The sequence below is a fragment of the Doryrhamphus excisus genome, linkage group LG17, assembly GCF_037039965.1.
Source record: "Doryrhamphus excisus strain RoL-2023G ecotype Guam linkage group LG17, RoL_Dexc_Guam_v1.1, whole genome shotgun sequence".
Lineage (NCBI taxonomy): Eukaryota > Metazoa > Chordata > Actinopteri > Syngnathiformes > Syngnathidae > Doryrhamphus > Doryrhamphus excisus.
The window spans coordinates 8,664,947-8,685,308 of NC_136373.1; the positions used below are offsets into that span (position 1 = coordinate 8,664,947).

Below are 20,362 nucleotides of genomic sequence, written 5' to 3' on the forward strand. Positions count from 1 at the left end.
GTATGTTAAAAGCGGACATTTTAAAAAGATAAATCGCCGTATATTGTCAACTCAACTCCTATAAAGTTGGCGGCACAAACCGGAAGTGTTTCTATGTACTCGGCAGTGTCACCAACCACAGAGTGGGCGTGCCTGTAGGCGGGCCGTGGGTGGAATACATTAAAACAGACCGTTTTCGCAGGAACCACAAAATCCAAAGAAATACAGCTGAATAGGTGCAGTTTCTGGAAGCACTAGAACCCGTTCTATGCTGATTATCGTGTGTAGCTGCTCTATAGGAATCCACAACTCAATACAAAGGGCCAAAAAATGAGCATAATAGGTCCCCTTTAATTCATTTTCAGCATCTGTTGTATGTGAGGATCTCTGAGGTATGTCATTAAGAGTACAGCTGAGTGGAGTGAGAGAAAGGGTTTCAAACTGAGTGGATAAAAAGAAAGAATGAAGAAGCTACCACTTCCACATGGAATGGGAGGAGAAAATCTTTACACTGGTATGTCAGATTCCATACAGTGTGAAGATAATGTCATGTAATGTAATGTCTCATCAATGTAAGATTACTGTCTCCTAGTGATCATAATACTACATTACCCTGTCTTTGGGATGCTGACATCCCATTTGAAAAGTTTGCCAAAAATAAATAAATCTGCTTTACAATTTGAGCGTGTACGTCAGTGTCCCATTTCTGCCAGATCAAATCCTCTCTAATATATATATTTTAGTGTGACTATGTTACCTTGAAAGGGGGAGAGGTCTACATTAGCCCAATTGTAGCTGGTAGCAATGCGACAGCTCTCCTTCAGCCAGTCCAGATTTGGGTACCAATCTGAAGACATGCCTGGAAGAAACACACACAATGCAAATGGATTCAAAAGGTTTGGACTACTCTATGTATACAAACATGAGCCTGAGTACAGTAGAGGACTAAACCACAAGGTGGCACACCCTCGCAAAGCTACAGGCTGCCTTTGTGCACAATAAAGAGGTTAGGATCTTTCCCACTGCTTCCACAAAACAATAGATTCTCAGACATTGGATCAAAGACAGGCAGATTGCTTATATTCATCCTCAGCTTGGAGGAGGGAATCATAAACTGAGTCATTTAATGTCAACACAGAAGAAAAGTCAGGGAGAATATGAATAGAACAGACGTGTTGGTGAATGCCTCCTCCTTATATGAAGCTCTCTGACAGATCGACGAGTGCAGAGGAAAAGCAAAGGGAGTGTGTGCAGACAGACCAAACCGAGGCATCCAAATGAAGGTAGAATTACTGCTTGGCATTGTGGGGCATCAATATCCATTAAATATGAAACATAATCTCGAGTGTGCACTGGCAGGCTGTGCTGCTTTTACGAGAATTGGTAAAAAGATGCTGTATGAAGAAGAGGAGGCGAAGAAACTAGCTAATGTTGCATATCCATGGATCGTTTCCAGTTTCTTCATTTTAAACCTTTTTGACAATGCTGGTATTCAAAACACAAAGTGTGTCCGACAAAGAGTGCTCCTCCTCAGGCAGGCAAGGTGGAGGCAGGTGCTCCAGACCTGGTTCTCCTGAGCCCCACGACACCTACTGTGCTTCTGACAAAGTGTGTCCGACAAGCAGTGCTCCTCCTCGTGCAAGCGAGGTGGAGGCAGCACCGTGACGTCCAGCTTCTCCTCCGCAAAAAACACTTAATGAAAAAATGTACACTACTGATGTTGTGGCACGATTGCCACAGGGGTCAGGGGTCTCCAACCAGGAGCTCTTGAGCTACCAGTAGCTCCTAACCCCTTCTCAAGGGTTCATTCATTTATCATCAACTACTATTCCCACAAAATTAGAACGTGGGATTCAGCAGTAGTCCGGAGCGCTTGGGAGTGTGACCAATCACAGCTGAGTGGGCGTGCCTGGAGGCGGGCTGTGAGCGGAATAAATTAAAAGACGGTTTTGGAAATCCAAGGAAATACAGCTGGAGCTGGAGTAGGTGCAGATTCTGAAAGACTGAGAATTTCTGTGCAGTGATCACATGTAGCTGTTCTATAGGAGTCCACATCTCAATACAAAGGGACAAAAAAATGTGCATAATATATCCCCTTTAAGTGTAGCGTTTTGTACAGTATAAAAGTAAAGAACATTGCTTGAAAACTGTGTCCATCAGAGAAGCAAAAATGAACATATTCTATGTCTGACATCCTTACCTGTGTTCGGGCAACTCTGTCCACCATGACTCTGGTGGGAGAGGGATGGGTGCTGTGGGCCGTGGCTGGAGAGGTGCTGCTGGGGGAGGTGTGGATGGTGGGGGTTGTGTTGGTGATGGTGGCCGACATCGTTTCCCGTAGCAGGTGAGTGCTGGTAGGAGCAGGCGGTCCTTGCCTGCTGGTTGGAGTCGCCTGGCATCCCCATCAAAGCTGAAAGGAACAAGAAGGGTGAGGATGTTGAACAAGGGTGAAAACAATGAGAACAATAGATATGAAGACATAAGAATTGGTGCATAACAGTTTGTTTGACAGATGGATTCCCAAAAACAATATCAATATTTTGGATCAGCCACAATAATGTAAAGAATATAACGTAATGTCATGTAATAATGTAATGTAAATACCTCATAGTAAGGGCTTTTTTCAGCAATATTTAAATGAGAATAGAAAGACTAATGACATCAATTAAACAGAGTTCATAATTAATTCATCTCTCCATTCTTTAAATCTCTTGGCAGCACTAATTATTAGCACAAATCAATCAAAATGTCTTTGTAAACTTGAGTCTTTTGGCCTCTTGACTGCTCCTTTCTTCTCATCGGTGATGGGAGCCGTCTCCACTGCACTGTTAAGACCTCGTCAAAGACCACTGAAGTGAAACGAGAGGAGGGCAGCTGTTTTTGTCACCGTAAAGTTCATAAGGACCCCCATAAGTCTGAGAGCGTCGTCGACTGGGAAGCTTCACAACTGCCAACAGGAAGTCGTTTCGCTCTACCTGCCGATAAACACTTTTTTATATTCGGTCTTTCATAGCCTCTGCTCTCTGGCAACTATTCCATTTCATCACCATCTTTGAAAGACTATTTCATTTTAACAGTTGATTTTATTGGTGCTGTTATTGTATACCCAATGGGATAGATTCATGTATAGTGGTTTGTCTGCCACCGGTCCAGGGTGCCCGAAGTCAGCTGGGATAGGCTCCAGATTCCGGATTCTGATACGGCAACTTGGAGAATTTGTGTTCAGCGCTCATCTTCATTCGGGATGTGTGGGAAGATGGGTGCCCTCTACATGTGGGATACTCGCACCCCCATGCTGGCACCCCCACGCTGCTCAGACTTCAAATGTCCACCATGTGACCAAACCAAACAGTACAGGGCGTGGGAGGTATGGGGGGGTCAGTTCCTTCTACACTAGAGGTGCTACGTCCTGTCTAGGTTGTGTCTCCCAAACCTGAACTGTGGCTGTCTTCCCGACCACGTACGGATCCCCCAATTTTGCAAGTAGACAGCATGCACTTGCAAGTGTGGCTTCATCTACAGTGGTATTCCAACATCATCATCACCACCCTGACCATAAATTGAAGGAGACCTTGTCAGAGGGAGAATCCAGGAAGCAGCTGTGGAGCTCAGCAGAGCGCATCAATCTCCTCTGAACAAGGGGATGCATGCCGCTGGAGGAGGTGGGAGAGATAATGGGGATGTTATCAGAGGATGCTGGGATGGTTCGGAGGCCCAAGTGGGAGGAGGCCGGGTGACCTGAAAGCTTCAGGAAGCAATTAGCGAGATGCTTTACAAACTTTAGAAGCAATCTAATTAGCTGCTATCAAAGCTGCAGATGTGTTTGTCTTCTTTCTTGCCTTCCGATGAATTCTTCGTTCTTAATTGCCTTTGCTCGTTTGACTGAGCGGCCCGTAAAATGCAGATATGCGGAACAGCAGATTGTTTGTTTATTAAAATACAATAGAGGCAGGGCTAGCGTGTGAGCTGGGAGGTTAATGCGGTGCTGTGAAAGCAATATTAAAGTTGCACATCAATTTCAGGAGCTTAAGCTTGACAGTTAATTATGTGCTGGAAACTTGACATGCAGGACATTTTTTCATGCTCTTCTTCAATGAACGAGTGTAAGCGTAGACGTTGGATGGGCCAACATGAACAGATAAGTGTAATCTGCCAACAAAAGAAGAACCGACACCCACCCTGCTGCGAGAAAGACTGCTCAAAGACGCACTTATACAGGATGCGGAAGGACGCGCTCAGGTCCTCAAAGTCCGAGAAGCAGAGGTGCTTGTCCCGTGACTCTGGGACGGGTGGACCGTACTGGGGTTGTGGGGGAGGAGGCGCGGGCTGGGGTGGCGGCTGCAGACTCAGGGACTGGGACGACGGCTCGGGGTGACTATTAACCTGTGGTAGATAGAGAAGGGAAAGATGAAGTACCATTGTTAGTTTATGGATAAGTTTGGATTAGTTTTTATCTGAAAATAATTTTTAAAAATTCTTATTTTGAAGGTTATCTCTTTGTATTTAAAAACATGTTAATAATTAAATAACAAGTAGAACTTTAGTTTTTATTATTAATCACTTCCAAAATGTCAGAGGAAAACCGAAATGTGGAAAATCTATTTCAAACCAAATGACATCTTTGTCATAGGAAATCATTTACAGTAAACCAATTATTCTGCTCCAGAAACCCACCAAAACACCCACAAACACTTTTTATGTATGGCCATGTGAGCCAACCGATACTCATTTATAACGAGCCCTTGGCCAGGCTCGGACTGGACAAAGAGTCAACAGCTTCGTGCTGGACCAAATGAATCAAGGAAGTGATGAGATCATTAGTTACATTTATTGGAAACGGTGCAAATTGTGGCTTACGGTGGAGTTGATGTTGTTGAGGTTGACAGACGCCATGCTCTGCTCAGAGAGACTGTTGCTCAGGCTTCCACCAAGACTCCCGGGACTCTCACAGTCCTCTGCTTCTGGGTTGTACAGTGCTACCTACACACACATACAGTATGTTACACATTGCTGGTAGATGAACTAATGACTGTCAGCTCTGTCGAAAGTATCAGAATGCATTTAAGAGCAATGCCTCTGGATTGTATTGAATCACTGAGAAAGAATCCTCCGAGACACCCAAGTACATCAAGAGTCTGTTGCAGCATCCCACTCAGCCAAATATCGAAAAGAGAGAAGCGTTCACTCATGCTTCAAAGCTAATTCCTTCCCAATATAAGTAGTCAGTGCCACCATAAAGCAAAGACTTCTCAATTGCTTTGTCTGATTTTCTGTATTTTTTTTCTGCCAACATATATTTGGATGGATCAGCACAACACCACGGTTGACCTGCAAAAGTTCATGTCTCCCAAAACACTTCACTCATGTCAAAACTACATTTCTTTCCAAAATGCATTGTCCATTTGGGACTGTGTAAGCACTGCAAGTCAAAATGTTTTGATGTTGTGTCACTATGTGACTTTGTTCACTAAACAGTCCAGTGTGAAATGCCGTGGACAGATTAAAATCCATTTCCTTTGCTGGTAGGGAATCAGGAACTCCAACCACTTGTGCCTAATGGTGGCGTCTTTAGGAATTGGAAACAAATGTGGCTTTCCGAACAAGCCATTGCGAGCAAGTACACAGAGAACCGGGGGCAGGAGGGTCAAATCAAAGCGCTTATCTGGCTCACAGCCACGCCCATATAAGGAAGTCCGCTCCTCTGTGACATCACAATGGGGCAGTTTCACGCTTTTTGAAACAGTGTGTTTTGTGCCATCCCAAACGTCTTTCAGGGCTCACTTCCAAATACGCAAACCTCATTATCTGAAACTTTGGCATCTTTTACCACCAGAATACAACATTTGAACTACATTTATGGGTCAGAAAGGGGGGAAAAAGCATAATAGGTCCCCTTTAATGACCTCTACAAATCATCGACTCCTCTCCAGACACTTATGGAAGGAAGAGCAAAAAAACTAAGAAAGAAAATATGTCAAGACATTCACAGCAGGCACAAACACTGGATGTGTTTGGAGAGCTGATGCCGCTGTCGTTGGTGTAAATTTGATCTTTGATAAGGGTCAGATGTAATTTACCACACACCGTGCCTGTGTGCGTGCGTGTGTGTGTGTGTGTGCACCTCGGCGGGCTCAGCTTGACCCCCCACACAAATGGTCACAACCAGGTCGGCTTCTCTGACATTTCATTGCACGAGGTCGAGTGTAACAATAAAAATCCATAAAACAATGCTTGTTGCTTGGAATGCTTACGTTGCAGTCCATATTTATGAAGCCTAGAAAGAGATTTATGCTTTTAAGGGTTTGATTTTTCTCTGACCTTAAGTCAATCTACTATTTAACAAATGCAGCCTCAATTTGATTTGAAGGCCGATCTTTTTGGCAAAGCGAAAACGGCCTTCATACAAGTGGAGAGTAAAAAGGTTGGAGATGTAGGATGATAACTATTTTATTAAAGAACTCACTCTTTTGGCAAGTTTAATGAATCTTACATTGATCAAAAGGGCAATGCCTCCAGGATTTCATTTTACCAGAAAAGTATGCAAAAATAGTCAGACTATTTTATCAGTGCATATCTGAGCACTGCAGTATTAGAACCAAGATATTGGTAATTGGATGTTTCAATAAATACAAGTCAGGTTTAGCTTAGGTGACAATCTTTCCATTGATCAAACTGTAATTTTTAGGGACGCAGTTGATGCTTTTGGAGTTTGTACGCTCACCGTCCTACCTTGTTTGTTACGGCATTGATGGCCAGAGTTGGAGATGCTGCACCTGACATGATGCATTCCATTCGCAGAGACTCGGACTCCAGGCTGTAAGGGGTTGATGCCTGCAACGAGACAGAGGAAAAAAATATTATCCATCCATCCAAGTCCTTCATAACTCAGAACATCCAACAAGTTTAATCCCCGAAATCACACACAGATCCTACAGAGTTACTACAGCTGGCATTTATTCATGTGCACTTTCACACAGTAACAAGGAATTCAAGGCAAACAACGGGGGGGGACACAATGAAACATCACACGCTACTCTAGCATTGATCTGAAAGCTGAAACAATGAAAGGTCAACTTCCATGTTGGTGGAAAAAAAAGCCTGCTTATACTGACTGACATGGTTACTGATAACGACTTCTGACTGCTTGTTGTCAGCCAATGATAGCAATTTATCATTGAATGTAGTATAGCCCAGGGGTACCAATGTGGTGCCTGGGGCAAAATGTGAGGATACGTTGTGTTAATTTTCTGGTAAAACAAGGATATTGGGTTGGGTTGAAATAAGCCATGGAAATGTTATTAAAATAATCTTGGGCATTTTCATTGTGTAAAGTAGCTCTCACTAGAAAAAACATCGCTGACCCTTGGAATAGACTATCATAACAAGAACATGACTGAAAATGTTTGATTTCTCTGAGTCGCCGGGCCACGGTCAGGCCAAGTTACATGTTAACATAAGAGCCCTTTGATATAACCTTCACAACTCTTACCTTCAACTTGTGAGATTTTGGAACATTTCTGCTTGAATTTCTTTGCAAGATGTCAGAATAGCTCAGAATCCCACAGCTGCTGTTAGGTTGTGATCTGCCGCCCACCCTACTAGGTTTGTTGCTAGACGATACACCATAGGTTCTGAATTGGGTTGAAGTCAGGGGGGGAAAGGGGGCCAAACCATGAATTTCTCTTCTTTTATTCCCATAATGGCCAATAAAAAATGATACAATAAAAAATCCTACTCCTTTTTGGTGCTACTGCTAAGTGACCTGTTTGCATATTCATGATAAACCAAACCATTATGATTGTGTTCGGCCTATATTTAATCCAGGTATCCCTCGTATGCAGCATTGTTCTTTAAATGACTTCGGTCACTGGTTGGAGTGTTGTTGCCTTTGAATTCATTCATGATCTTTGCTAATTAGAAATAAGCAGAATAAGAGTGTGAAGCAATAAGCAGAGGAGCGTGAGAATAAAAACGAGGGAGGAAATGAAACATGACATTGCTTATGAGAAATGTCCGAATGCTGCAACTTCATGATTATGTCCGGAGCCTCCTGAATCACCAGAGCGCCGGCGGGCCCAACTGTGTCAACTATTGGAGGCACACTTCATTTAAATTGCCGGACACTTAAGCAGCCCAGAAAGTGGACACATCACACTCGCTAAGATGCATCAAGGCATCCTCATGCATTATTCAAGCATTAGACAATGTATTCAGCAGGAGTTCATTGCCTGGTGTCCTCAGAGAGCTGCAGAAGGGCTAACGGAATATGAAGCTACAAGGAACTAGCCAGGGATCAATGTGGAGCTAATTTGACACCGGGAAAAAAAGGAGGTGGATTATATTTTTTTCTTCCTTTTAGGTTTCAAGGCTGCTTTCTTTGCTGCCTTCCCAAACTGCTTACAGTAAGAGGATTGGTTGGTAACAATGCAATCTTTAATTTATGATAAACTCCTAAAGAAATGGGATGCTGTCTCCCCGGTGGAGGCAGTTACAAAGCAGACAGCGGCAGGATGCGGAGGGAAGTGGAAGAAGGGAAGAGAGATAATTGAGTGGTGGCAGACAGGCCGAGAGAGAGAAGCCTATGAGCAAATAAAGGGAGTGATTAAGCCGAGACGTGCCGTTACACTGCCTGTCTACACACACTGAGACAATACATCCATGCAGTTGTTGCTTAGCCCTGCCGGTGATGACTTCAAGCCAAGCCAGGAGGTGACAACACCCCGAAGAAACAGCCCAACATATTTAGCCAACCTTTTTTTAAATTCTGATAACGCTTTGCATTTCAAACCTTCCTGCCTCCCCTCAGCCCGTATGACAGCCCCCAGTGTGTCTGCCAGCACTGGAAGTGAGGCGTAAGAAAAGGGGTCGAAGGGCCCATCCATGTAAGACGAGATGACAAGCCTTGGAATTAATTAATGTTTGTAATTATAAAAAGTGAAGAAAATATATCTAACGCTCGCCTCAGGCCTTGTGTGGTAATTAACTGGAACACAAGCCTAGAATACTCTCCCTGCGCTCCTTCATCTCCTTGTTATCTATTTTCCCTTGCAGAGTGACTTTTTCCCACTCCCCACCTTGAAGTCTCCATCTCGTCTTGTTGTCTCATCCCTCTACAGATTCTCTCCTTCCGCCCTCTTCCAGTCATTTCTCATGCCCCCTCTGTCGTTTACCGCCAAAAGGTGTGATTGTGCACTTTGTCACTACGAGATCGCCTGCAGCCTGAATCCCCCCCCTCACCCCCCCTTGAGACACGAGGGCTCCAGCCTGGCGGTAAGCAGGTATGCCGGCAGAGACACACACAGACACACACAGGCTGAGAGATAATGATCAGGATGCAGCAGAAGAAGAGAGGAGACCAGTTTTGCCGTGCTATGATTAAAGAGTCTGAAGGTTTTTTTAATGAAATGACACACACAGTTTGTGTGTGTGTGTGTGTGTGTGTGTGTGTGTGTTGGAGTGTACATGAAAAAACAAGTGAGCTCAGGCATTTATAGCACAAACTGCACAGAAAAGCAGTGCCAGTTAGGCTGCTGTGTGATGTAACAGTCGGCCAGTTGGTGTCAGTTCTCAGTTCTAGATGAGCTCTTTATACTTTCCTGATCCTACAACAGGCTGAGGTTTCATTACCTTAACCGACCCCTGTGACTTACGTTTCCGTTAACATCTGACTTTATCACCGTTTTATTTAACGTTCCTTAAACCATTAGACGAGGAATGTCAAATTTGTTTATGATACCCAATCACTCCAGCATTTTTACCAACAAATTGATGAATGGAATAAGAAAATGAGATCGAGTATATTGTATAAGATTTAAAGGGTCTGACAATGGAAACATTTGCTTGTGTCGAAACATACAGTATGGACTTAACCCTGTGCTCACACTGAATCCGATCCAGCTTCGTTGCAGCTCCAGTGAGGCCTCCAAAAGATTGAAGACCCAAGATTGAAATCCCTGAAATAGCCCACATTAGCTCTGTGTACGGCATAAGGGAAAGAAAGGGACTGAGGTGCGGCTGTGCTGCAAAGTGCGCTGGCCACACCCTGTTGTCGCAGCGCACGCGTGGCACAGGGCAGGGGCACTACGAAATTAGAGCCCATGGTATTTAACTTGTGGTCAGCTGATGAACACACATACTCCCATTTATTCTTTTTTTCATTTTCAAGCTCAACTTAGAACCTTTTTAAGATTCAACAGTGAAAAATTTTAATAATTACAACTTTTTAACTGGGTTGAATGAATGGATGTCTTCGCACTTAAGGCACCTCTTTGTACGAAGGTGAATAATGAAGCAGTTATCAATCTGGATCAGTGAAGGAATTTCACCAATCAATCGTTCTTCCAGGGTGCTGAGCAGTATGGTAATCGGCTTTAAAAGCTACAATATTCAGAGTACATACTCTCGATACAGAGACTCTGAGAAAGGTGACAGCTGCAATGAAGAGCTCAGTGTGCTCTCTTTGTGTTGAAATTCACAAGGTTCACGACTCAACCAGCCGCAGTCTGCTGGGTTGATGCGGGGTTACATATATTTATAGGCACGCTTGCTGTCAATCACTTCCTCCAAAACCCATTTTTCATTCCCCGCTTGCTCTGCTCAGACGCTTGTACCTGCTGTTTTTTTGTGTATGACATCTTCAACATGGCAAGTGTAGCAGCCTGCAATTAGCACACACTTACATCTAGGTCAGCTCCGCTTGATCTGAAAGAAAATAACATGTAGCGACTGCAAGATGCTGGGGAATGTGTAAAATAGTCATTTCGGTATGGTGATAGTTTGGTTCATTTTCTGTACAGGAAGGGAACAAAATGCAAAACAGAAATCTGCTCGGCTGTTGTGTATACAGATTACATGAATTTTAAATGTAATAGAAAAAAGAAAATTGCTAGAAGGCAATTTGTCAATAAATATAACAAACAAACAAAGCAATTCTAAAATAAAGAAAATAAGAATTAAACATAGCATACAGAAAAACTGAAGGCTGTGGGGGAAACCTTGATACATTTTGTGCATTAAAGATGAGCGTAGTATAAGACATAAGGTATCTCCAACACCCTCATCAGTGTGGAAAACCAAAAATCAACTGGCTTACAAGAAGCTCATCTACCCAAGCCACACAGGAGAGATGGGGTCATACATAACTCACTCAATCCCAGCCATCTTTCAAAAACCATAGCCTCTTGGTTCTAGCCATTTTTGATGTGTGCTTTGTATCCTATAGCATATCTATCCCAGAGCAAAGACAAAGACAAACAGAGCAGTGGAAGCACAACTTACTCTTTCCCCAGACCGCGGCCTCTTCTTTGGCCTGCTGGGTGCCGTGTCGTCCTTAGGGTTGGTGTCTATGGCCCAATAGGAACCCTGAAAATGAAAAATCACATTTGTCGGAAGCAGCTATTTGGCATCATTTTTACACCTTGGTTGACCTTGCTGTACCCTATTCTTCGTCCAGAAACCTACGCTTGTCTTTCCACAATCCCAAGAGCCAGTTAGAAGTATGCGGGATCTAGAGACTTTTCTATTCGGGCTCCAATAATGTGGAATGCCCTACCGCCTGATATTAGCGCTCCTACGTTAGTAGAAAGGTGTAAGTCCCCATTCAAGACTTATTTCTACACTTACTAAACTGTAGTTTTGTACTTAACTTTGTACTAGATTTGGACTTGCAAATGTACATTTTTTCAAATATTCCCTAATTGCTTATGGACTTTTTATGGACCAAACACATTGTGTAATAGTCAGTGGGTGTCTGTATAATTTGAGGATTGCTTTTGGAGGCTATATAAAGGCCCAGACAAGGCCAGCATTGTTAGTCCAGTGAACAGCATCATGCCACGTCGATCACATGAGTAACAGGGTATGGTGGAGGCCGGTTTGATATAGCCAGGCGTATGTATTGTTCCCAAGCCACAATCACAAACGTGCATGAACGCCACGATCGACCGCGTTCAGGGAGAGAAAGAGAGAGAGAGAGGGACAACTCCTATGTATAGCATAGGAAACACCCGGCAGGAGCAACACCCGATTCAGCAGATTGAAAATTGACTGTTGTGACTTTGTGTTTATCAGGCGCCATTTTCTCTTGTTAAGTTTTTATTTTTAAATTATTCTTGAAACGTTAGATTTTGGAAAATCCAGCAAAATATGGTCTCAACGTTTCTATTGACTGTCAGTGTGCATGAACTACAGTTTTGTCATGTGGTTTACACGTATAACTACAGTAACATTACCTGGGACAGTTAGACCGCATTCACACGTAGATCCGGAGTGTATTTGCCCCCACTCCCTAAGTATGAAAGTGGAAGACCTGTCCATGTTATGAGGCCAATTCTCAGTGCAGACAGTGAAGATGTTCTCATCTACTGTTTTTCCACGTCTGCAGCCAATTGAGTTCCTCCACTTTTACATGGTTGCTGCTGCTTCCTTCCTCCACTCACAAACACCAGCTCCCAAATAAACAAGGAGAGAGGAGCAAATCAATTGCTTTGAGTTGCTTGATTTCCTCCTGGTCTCTCTCCCTTTCATTTTCTTTCTTTCCATTTCCAAGGAGGTCCAAAGCAGAAGAGAAAAATTCAGGAGGAGGATTCGGGCCACGCGCACACACACATGCAGACACACACAGCTTTTTCCCCAGCATCTTCCCCCCTCTCTTTCTTAGCTCCCTCATCTTTGCCTCATCTCCTCCCCCCGTCTCTCAGTCCCACATCACTGAACAGTACACAGCCAATTAACGTAAGCACATGCATGATTTAGCTTCTCGCCCCCCTCCATGGCTTCAAAGAATCCACGTTACATTCTCGTATCGACCTGTTCGATCCAAGGTGCGAATTAAGGTGCCGGTCAGGTCCGAGTCCGGCTAAACCAGGATGAGCTGCTCGCTTTGTGTGTCTTTGCCGACTACTCCAGCTCAAGGATTCACTGTGAATTATTGAAACATCTTCGCTCTAATTCATTTTTCAATGGAAAATCCTGCCAGCACAGCAGCCCCCCTCCCCCCGTCCGATTGAACAAATGTGGCATGAGGGCATCTAAACATGTGATTAAAAAAAATTAAAAACATGTGATAAGTCATCCTAATCATGTTCATCATGCGAGTTGCATTGTTGGCCAAGGACTTACCTTCCCTGGGTCGTCTTTGGACCGAGGCACTTTCAGAAAACACTTGTTCAAGGACAGGTTGTGTCGTATTGAATTCTGCAAGGGAGAAGAGGAATGTTTTTAAAACCCGACATGAAGGAAATGCTTCCAATTAATACAATAAGCTCATTCCACAACTGTAGTGCAGTTGTAGTGCAGGCAGCACCCCTGTGCTCAGGGCCAGGGCCAGCCCCGAGTGGGTGCATATAGCATATACGTAAACACTGAATCAGATGTGTCAGTGCCGCCATCAAGTCAAGACTGGGACACCTGAAGGTAGAGCAATCCTGTTGAAGAAAGGAGGGTCGGTGGGTCATAGTTACGCATGACTGAATAAATCGGATGGGGGGGGGGGGGCAAGGTTGACACAATATGACCATACAATATGTGACTGTGTGTGTGAATGCACAAATCCACTTCTGCGATGCACCTTCTGATTTGTGTGTAAGACAGACAGAGAAAGATGTTTTCATATCACTGCAAGCCAACCTGACATGAACCTGCTCTCCCTTCAGGCTCCTTTTCTCCACTCATCTGCTGTTGCTAATTAATACCACTGGGGAGGAGGAGGAGCAGGAGGAGGAAGGGGAGAAGGAATGGGCCGAATTTCTCCACTCCATCTTCCCAATTCACAGAGCTTCTCATGGGCTTTTTTTGAGCTCATGTATAAGTACAGACTAGTCTATTTGCGTCCTACGGTGCACATCGAGGAGAAAAATATGTGTTGGGGGTTCGGGGAATGTAGAAACCACAGTGGTAACATCGTAATAGAGTAGAGAAATCCGAAAAATCTGTCTGGCCATGTATACTCCTGATAAAAAATTTAAGACCGGTTGAAAAACTGCAAAATGTAAAAATTTGCACAGTTAGATTTTAAGGTATTTTAAGGTAGGCTCTAATTAGAGGTTCAAAATACAAAAATAAGAAGACCAAAAAGGAGACCTCGGCAACATTAAGCCACGGCCCCCAACCCGCTGTACTTGCAAGTGTGCTGTTTACTTGCAAAAATGTTGCCAAATTTTGGAAATCTGTACATGGTGTGTATACCACCTCGGTACGAATTCGAAAGCACACAGACACTTTTAGTGCAGGAGGAACTTTCGCTGCGTGGGGCTGCGTGGGGCTACGGATGAATTGTGAATTTTCTCCAGTCAGCAAAAAACACTAACCAGGACAGGCGCTAAAAATGTGATCAAATCAGAGGTCTATATTTTCTTCACAACGTGACGTTCCACTGTAGACTTCCCTCTGACTATTCATGATGACTGCTTGGTGCTTCCGAAATGAGTGGGTGCCTGTGCTGCTTAATACAGATTGCTGAGGGGTGCAGCTCCTGGACTCGAAGAGGTTGCTTACATAAGGCAGCTTTGACAAGCATGGGTGACTTTTTGACTAAATGCAATGTGATATAATGTGATATGTGACAAAAAAGTAAGGTTTTGGGGACACGCTTTGGGGTGGATGCCGTGTGTGATGCTGTGTGTTTGTGAGAGGGTGTGCATCTGAGATTATGAGTGTGTAGCAACTAAAGGTAAGTACTGCCGATAAGGTTCAAGTGTGTGCATGTGTGTGTCCATTTGAGGAATGCTGGTGAAAGAAATCAGAGGGATATTTTGGCCAAGGGCAAAGGAAGCCGGCACCGTGTTTCAATGCTGCAAGCATGTAGGTTACATAAGTTCAATAAAAAAAGGGGTCATCCAAAATGCTGTTTCCCCTAAACTGACATACTGGGATTGTCTGTTTGAACAAACATGCAACAAAAGGTTTTATGATGACTGAGAAATGGATTATTTCAGATTGACTGAGTTGAAATACCAAATTTTGCTGGGTGTGTCTGCAGGAAGCCACCGGGTCCTGTAGAGTGTGGCACACAGATAGCCCGCTAAGCTGTATTCACCAAGACTACCTGCCATGCCCTTCAGGATAACTGTATTAGGGTGTCGGTGAGATGTAAAGAAAGCTCTCAATGAAGGGCGATACTGCAAGGAGAGCAGGTTGCAGAGAAGAGGGTTGAATTATGAAGTTTAAAGGTAAGACAGGAAGAATAGAAGGAAGGTGTGCTATGCTAGAGGAAATATAGAAGCTGCCGTGAGCGGGGGTGTGAGCACGGTGACTGATTCATGGGTTGTTGGTAGAGGTGTCACGAGACACTCATTTCATTGGCCGAGAGTGAGATTGGGTCTTGGAAAACCAGACAAGATTTTAACTTTACTTTACTAAGAAAAATACAATGAAAAACTATGAAAATTATATGATAATATATTGCAATCTACGCATTTACTTTCTACTACGTTCAACTCTTCTCTATGTAGTATGTGCTACTAGTCTAGCCTTCTGGTGAAAAGAAGGGGCTCATTCCGTTCATGCCGTTGTTCTATGGAACAAGCCATGAACTCTTCCTGCCTGTTTGGAGGCAAGACATGAGGAAAACAGACATGCATGCAAATGGGAATATATGGATGCCGACAAAATTATCAAGTTAATTTCCATTTATTGTGTGATTAATTCATTTATTATTGCCACTGTCTAGCACTGCCAAACATTGGAAAGGCGTTCACAGGCTAGCAAGCCTCCTGCTTGTGTCACATAAGCTTAGCCCACTTTCAGCCTTTATTTCAATGCAGCCTTTCCAAAATAAGAGCCAGATCAATCTAGGTTGCAGGGCAGCAAGAGGTCACGGTGGCACACTTTCTGCTGATCGTGGTGTCAAGCCAAACATTCTGGAGAAGTGACAACTTCTGTCAGAGGCTTTCCGAGGGAAGATGTGACAGAAAGGGAAAGAGGAGGAGGAAGAATCAGATGCAGGAACAGGGCTTGTGATTGCATCCTGGATGTCAAAGAAAGATGCCTGACAGCTCAGGCTTTCATTCACATGGAGTCAAAAGTATGAGGATTCAGAGGTGAGTTTGTGGTTTGGTTTAATTCATTTTGAACATGCACACAATTTACACTTAAATATTTCACAAATATAAGTCACAGGCACGTCCGAGAAGGAGTAGGAAGAAGCAAAGCCTATTTAATGTTACCCCTCTTCCATTTCTCATCAGTTACACTGAATTAGTTTAGTGCAGGGGTCGGCAACCTTTACTATGAAAAGAGCCATTTTACCCAATGCCCACTGAAGAAAAATAGCCTGGAGCCGCAAAACATATAGTATGTTTAAAACAACATTGGAGGGAATTTGGGGGTATCAAAGTAGTTCAGATAAGAAAAGACGAGTTGGAGTACTCTTGCTAGTTTTGGAGATAAACTTACATAAATGTATGTGTAAACTACTGTAAACGTAAAAACAAGTTCCCATGCCGCTGTTTTTAAATTATCTCGAATTTATTTTTTAGATTTGTAGGTAAGTATTACTTGTTTTTCTTCATGTACTGAACTGGATAGCAGTCAGAACTCACTCAGGATGCATTCATGGTCTCAGACAAAGTTGGATTTTTTAAAACTCATTACAAAAGACGTGCATTTTCCCCACTCGGGTGTTAAAAATATTCAAGCATCGCAAAGGGAGCCACAATAAAGAGGCTGAAGAGCCACATGCGGCTCTGGAGCCGCAGGTTGCTGACCCCTGGTTTAGTGCCTCTTGCTTGTTGCAAGTACAGAGAAATGCTAAGGCAGTGCAACCGTATGGTGCAAGTGATAGTCAAAGATGTACCTCCTTTAAGGAACTTAAAGAGACTACAACAGACTTAATGATAGTAATAGCTACTCCCTGAAATGACAATTTGAAGACAGAAAGACAGAAATGACAGTTTCCAAACTTTTCAAAATTCCACAGGTTTTGGCAACAAATAGACAAAATCCAGCACACTTTTTAAAAGCTGTAAAAAGCTCTAAAAACCTAATCAACTGACAATGCCAGTCACAATCACGCCTCCAGGCCTCAAATTTGGCAGCAGGAAGTTATTACCTGATAACGCCAAAGTTTGCAAAATACATTGGAGTATTACTTGCATTAAAAACGTGTGGATCAAGATTGTGTGGCGTGATAGACGAGCACAATGATGAGCACAATCTGATACAGCGCATATCCTCAGAGGACTCAAACATGCTGCCAATGCAGGTCACCCCTTATAACATTAACAACGTTTGGTGAGTGCTCGCTAAAAGTTAAAACACCACTGTTGCAAATACGGACCAGCCAAAGGTCAGGCAGGGGCGACCGGCTAATACGCTGCAGTATAATTGTAGCATTCCTAAGTGCTGGCAAAGACCCGGCTACGGCCGATTATTATCACTCATATGGAGCGAGTTACAGGCCTGGTCTCTTTAGGAGGGGGATGCCGAGCTGGACGGGTGCCAAATCCTTGAGGAGATAGCAAGAGGAAATTCTTCTGTTTTAATTAAGAATTTAATTCTGAGACTGCTCATAATGATTAGTGAGTAATTAAAAGCTCTAACAGTGTTTCATATCCAAATATAATTACGAGCTGCACGTATGTGTGCACGCTATGTGCAGACGTCTATGTCTGCGTGTGTGAGTGTGTTTGTGACTCTTGGGTGATAATCTCTATTTGCCCATCAAAGGGCATCCACAGTTTTATATTTAGTGGAGTGGGGGAGCAAAGGAGCATCGTATTGCTTCATTAAGAAATGTCATCACGTGCAGAAGAAACCGATGATAGGATTCTTTCACGCTTCACCTTTAACTCAAACTCGGCTGAGCCCACACATATTACTGCATATCTCCAGATAGAAAACCTATGCCCATGATTCATGCTTTGAAATGGAAATTCACATACTTATGAATACAAAATGTAAAATGCAGACAAACACTTTTTTTTCTCCAAGGTCCTGTTCAGCTCCTGAGTGTTCTGATCCCGAGCACAGCCACTTCAAACTAGTCACCAACCCATAAGCACTGATTTATGGCTGAAGACCGTCATATATTATTGGTGCACAGTGTCAAAAATTGCAAAAAACAATTAATGGCAACTGTTTTGCAATCAAGGTTGCCATGGTTACTTAAAATGCACTTTATCAACAAAACAATGGTGGTCCATTAACACTAGCCTACATGAAGGGTACATCCACACACTCAACATCTGGCCGGCAGACAGTACCTGCATGACATAGACTTGGAATGTAGGTGTATAGCACTTTGGTATGTGCTGGGTTTTATTATGGGTTCTGGTTGATACTGACAGGAAACAATGCCACTGTATAACTTGCAGGTCAACCTTAATAGTTGATAATATTATTATCAAATATACTTAATATTATAGTATTATACTATATATATAGTATATACAATGTATAGTATTATAATATTATACTTAATATTTGTTAATACAGAGCAATGACTATTTGAAATGTCCAAACAAACACTAAATTGTTCTTTCTCTCAGGAATGCACAGAAAAGGGAAAGAAATGTGTTCATGTTTCACATCAGGATTGGGAATGATGGGAAAAATGTTAAAAAGTTCAATAACTACAGATACGTATGTTCCCACTAGACCAAAACAACCAAATTAGAGATTGATTACAATAAACCAAACAGAACAAGTGTAAAAGTACATTTCTTATTAATTTGTTAACCACAGCAGGGGGACCTATACCCCCCCCCCCAACATCAAACAACAATGACTATTAAATGCATTTTAGAGTACATGTGTGCAGACAAGCCTTTTTTTAACAATGTGTATGTATGTGGTGAGACTGTTATCCTGGTTTCAACCCTGCCTTTCCTGCACTCTCACATTATCATACAGAGCAGACGGAGCGCGTGTGTTGGGTAGTAAAAGTCTTCTCTGCTCACTGTCTCTTCCCCACCGCCCCCCCACCCCCAATCGTCTCCTCTCCTGCTGAGCTCTCAGTGTGTAATCTGCAGACTGCACACGTATACTCTGCTTACCTGGGTGGGAGTCGCACAATCATGAGTATGTATGTAAGTGCATGGAAGACGATGACAGAGAGGGTGAACATCACGTATCCTTGGATATACGAAATATGTGTGTGTGTGTGTTTTGGCGGGGATAACAGCAAATAAAAAAGTGTGCATGCCTTTCTACATGTGTGAGCTACAGATGTCTGGCCAACATGCCAATCAGACAATCTCATGTGTGCGCGTGTCTGTGTTGGCGTCTCACCGTGTACAGCTAACAGCAATCACCTGAACTGGAATGAACCATGCTTACGTAACCTACCCAGTGATGGTCATAGCTGGTATGAAATAAGTCCAACTGTTGAACATGCATAATACTTATCCAGCAGGGGGCGCCATCTGAGTCAATGTATACACACAGTCCCAGACTGGGAGGGGTCACCAAACCCACCATAAATATTTTGGGACGATTGGACCACGTAGAATTTGGTTAGAGCAGTTATACATTTCTACCAGTTGGTGGCACTATGGTGTCAATGTAGAGGCCCCGTCACAGATTGGAGGGTGACCTAACCCACCATAAAAAATTTCAGGATGATCGGATCATGTCTCAGGGAGCTGTGAAATAATAATAATAATAATAATAATAATAATAATGTTAATTGGCGACTCCAAATTGTCCATAGGTATGAAAGTGAGTGTGAATGGTTGTGTGTCTATACCCTATGACTAGCTGGCGACCAGTCCAGGGTGTACCCCGCCTCTCGCCCGAAGACAGCTGGGATAGGCCCAATGACCCCCCCCCCGTGACCCTCGTGAGGAACAGCAGTAGAAAATAAATCAATGAATGAATTAATGAATAATAATAATAATAATAATTCCCTGATGCCCCTACCGACCATTAAAAATTTGGGACAGTCCGACCATGGCGAAGGTAGTTACGGCAGATATACATTTCCACAATAATTACATAACGGAAAATTTGTCTCATCATTTTAGCGCAACAAAGCAATTGAAGAATTCTGACATGTTGTAACCCAAATTCTGCTCAAATGACGACTATGAAATGAATACCATGAACAGAATAGAAACCCTAACAAAGTGTATGTATATCCTGCATGTGCAATATGCATAACTCCATTGAAACCAAAGAAAGGACCATATTAATACAGTGGACTCTACAAATCTCTAAATCTACTCTAAGCAGCACATTCTATTAGTGCCTTGCTGACATAAAAACACAGTGTGCATTATTTATATGGTAATGACCTCAATGAAAAGCCCCCTCCCCTCTTCTTGCTTTAAAGCCCCAGCACCAATCTCACGGACGAATGCCAAAGCGTGTGAAAATAAATCCGCCACGAGTGTGCGGCTTTAATGATGCTACTAGAATGCAGCTGCACACGCAAATCAGTAGAGGT

The 20,362-nt window shown here is 43.2% G+C and overlaps 1 protein-coding gene across 1 annotated transcript in view; it reads right to left on the reverse strand.

The window, feature by feature from the left end:
• The window catches only part of LOC131136967 (forkhead box protein J3-like), a 37,322-nt gene that overhangs the window by 5,251 nt on the left and 11,709 nt on the right, over window positions 1–20,362 (reverse strand). The window contains exons 3-9 of the mRNA XM_058084352.2: window positions 13,099–13,173; window positions 11,257–11,340; window positions 6,709–6,810; window positions 4,837–4,959; window positions 4,158–4,362; window positions 2,180–2,389; window positions 737–838 (exon numbers count right to left, since the gene is read on the reverse strand). Coding sequence (XP_057940335.2) covers window positions 737–838; window positions 2,180–2,389; window positions 4,158–4,362; window positions 4,837–4,959; window positions 6,709–6,810; window positions 11,257–11,340; window positions 13,099–13,173 — 901 coding nt within the window. The remainder of the gene's footprint in view (window positions 1–736; window positions 839–2,179; window positions 2,390–4,157; window positions 4,363–4,836; window positions 4,960–6,708; window positions 6,811–11,256; window positions 11,341–13,098; window positions 13,174–20,362) is intronic.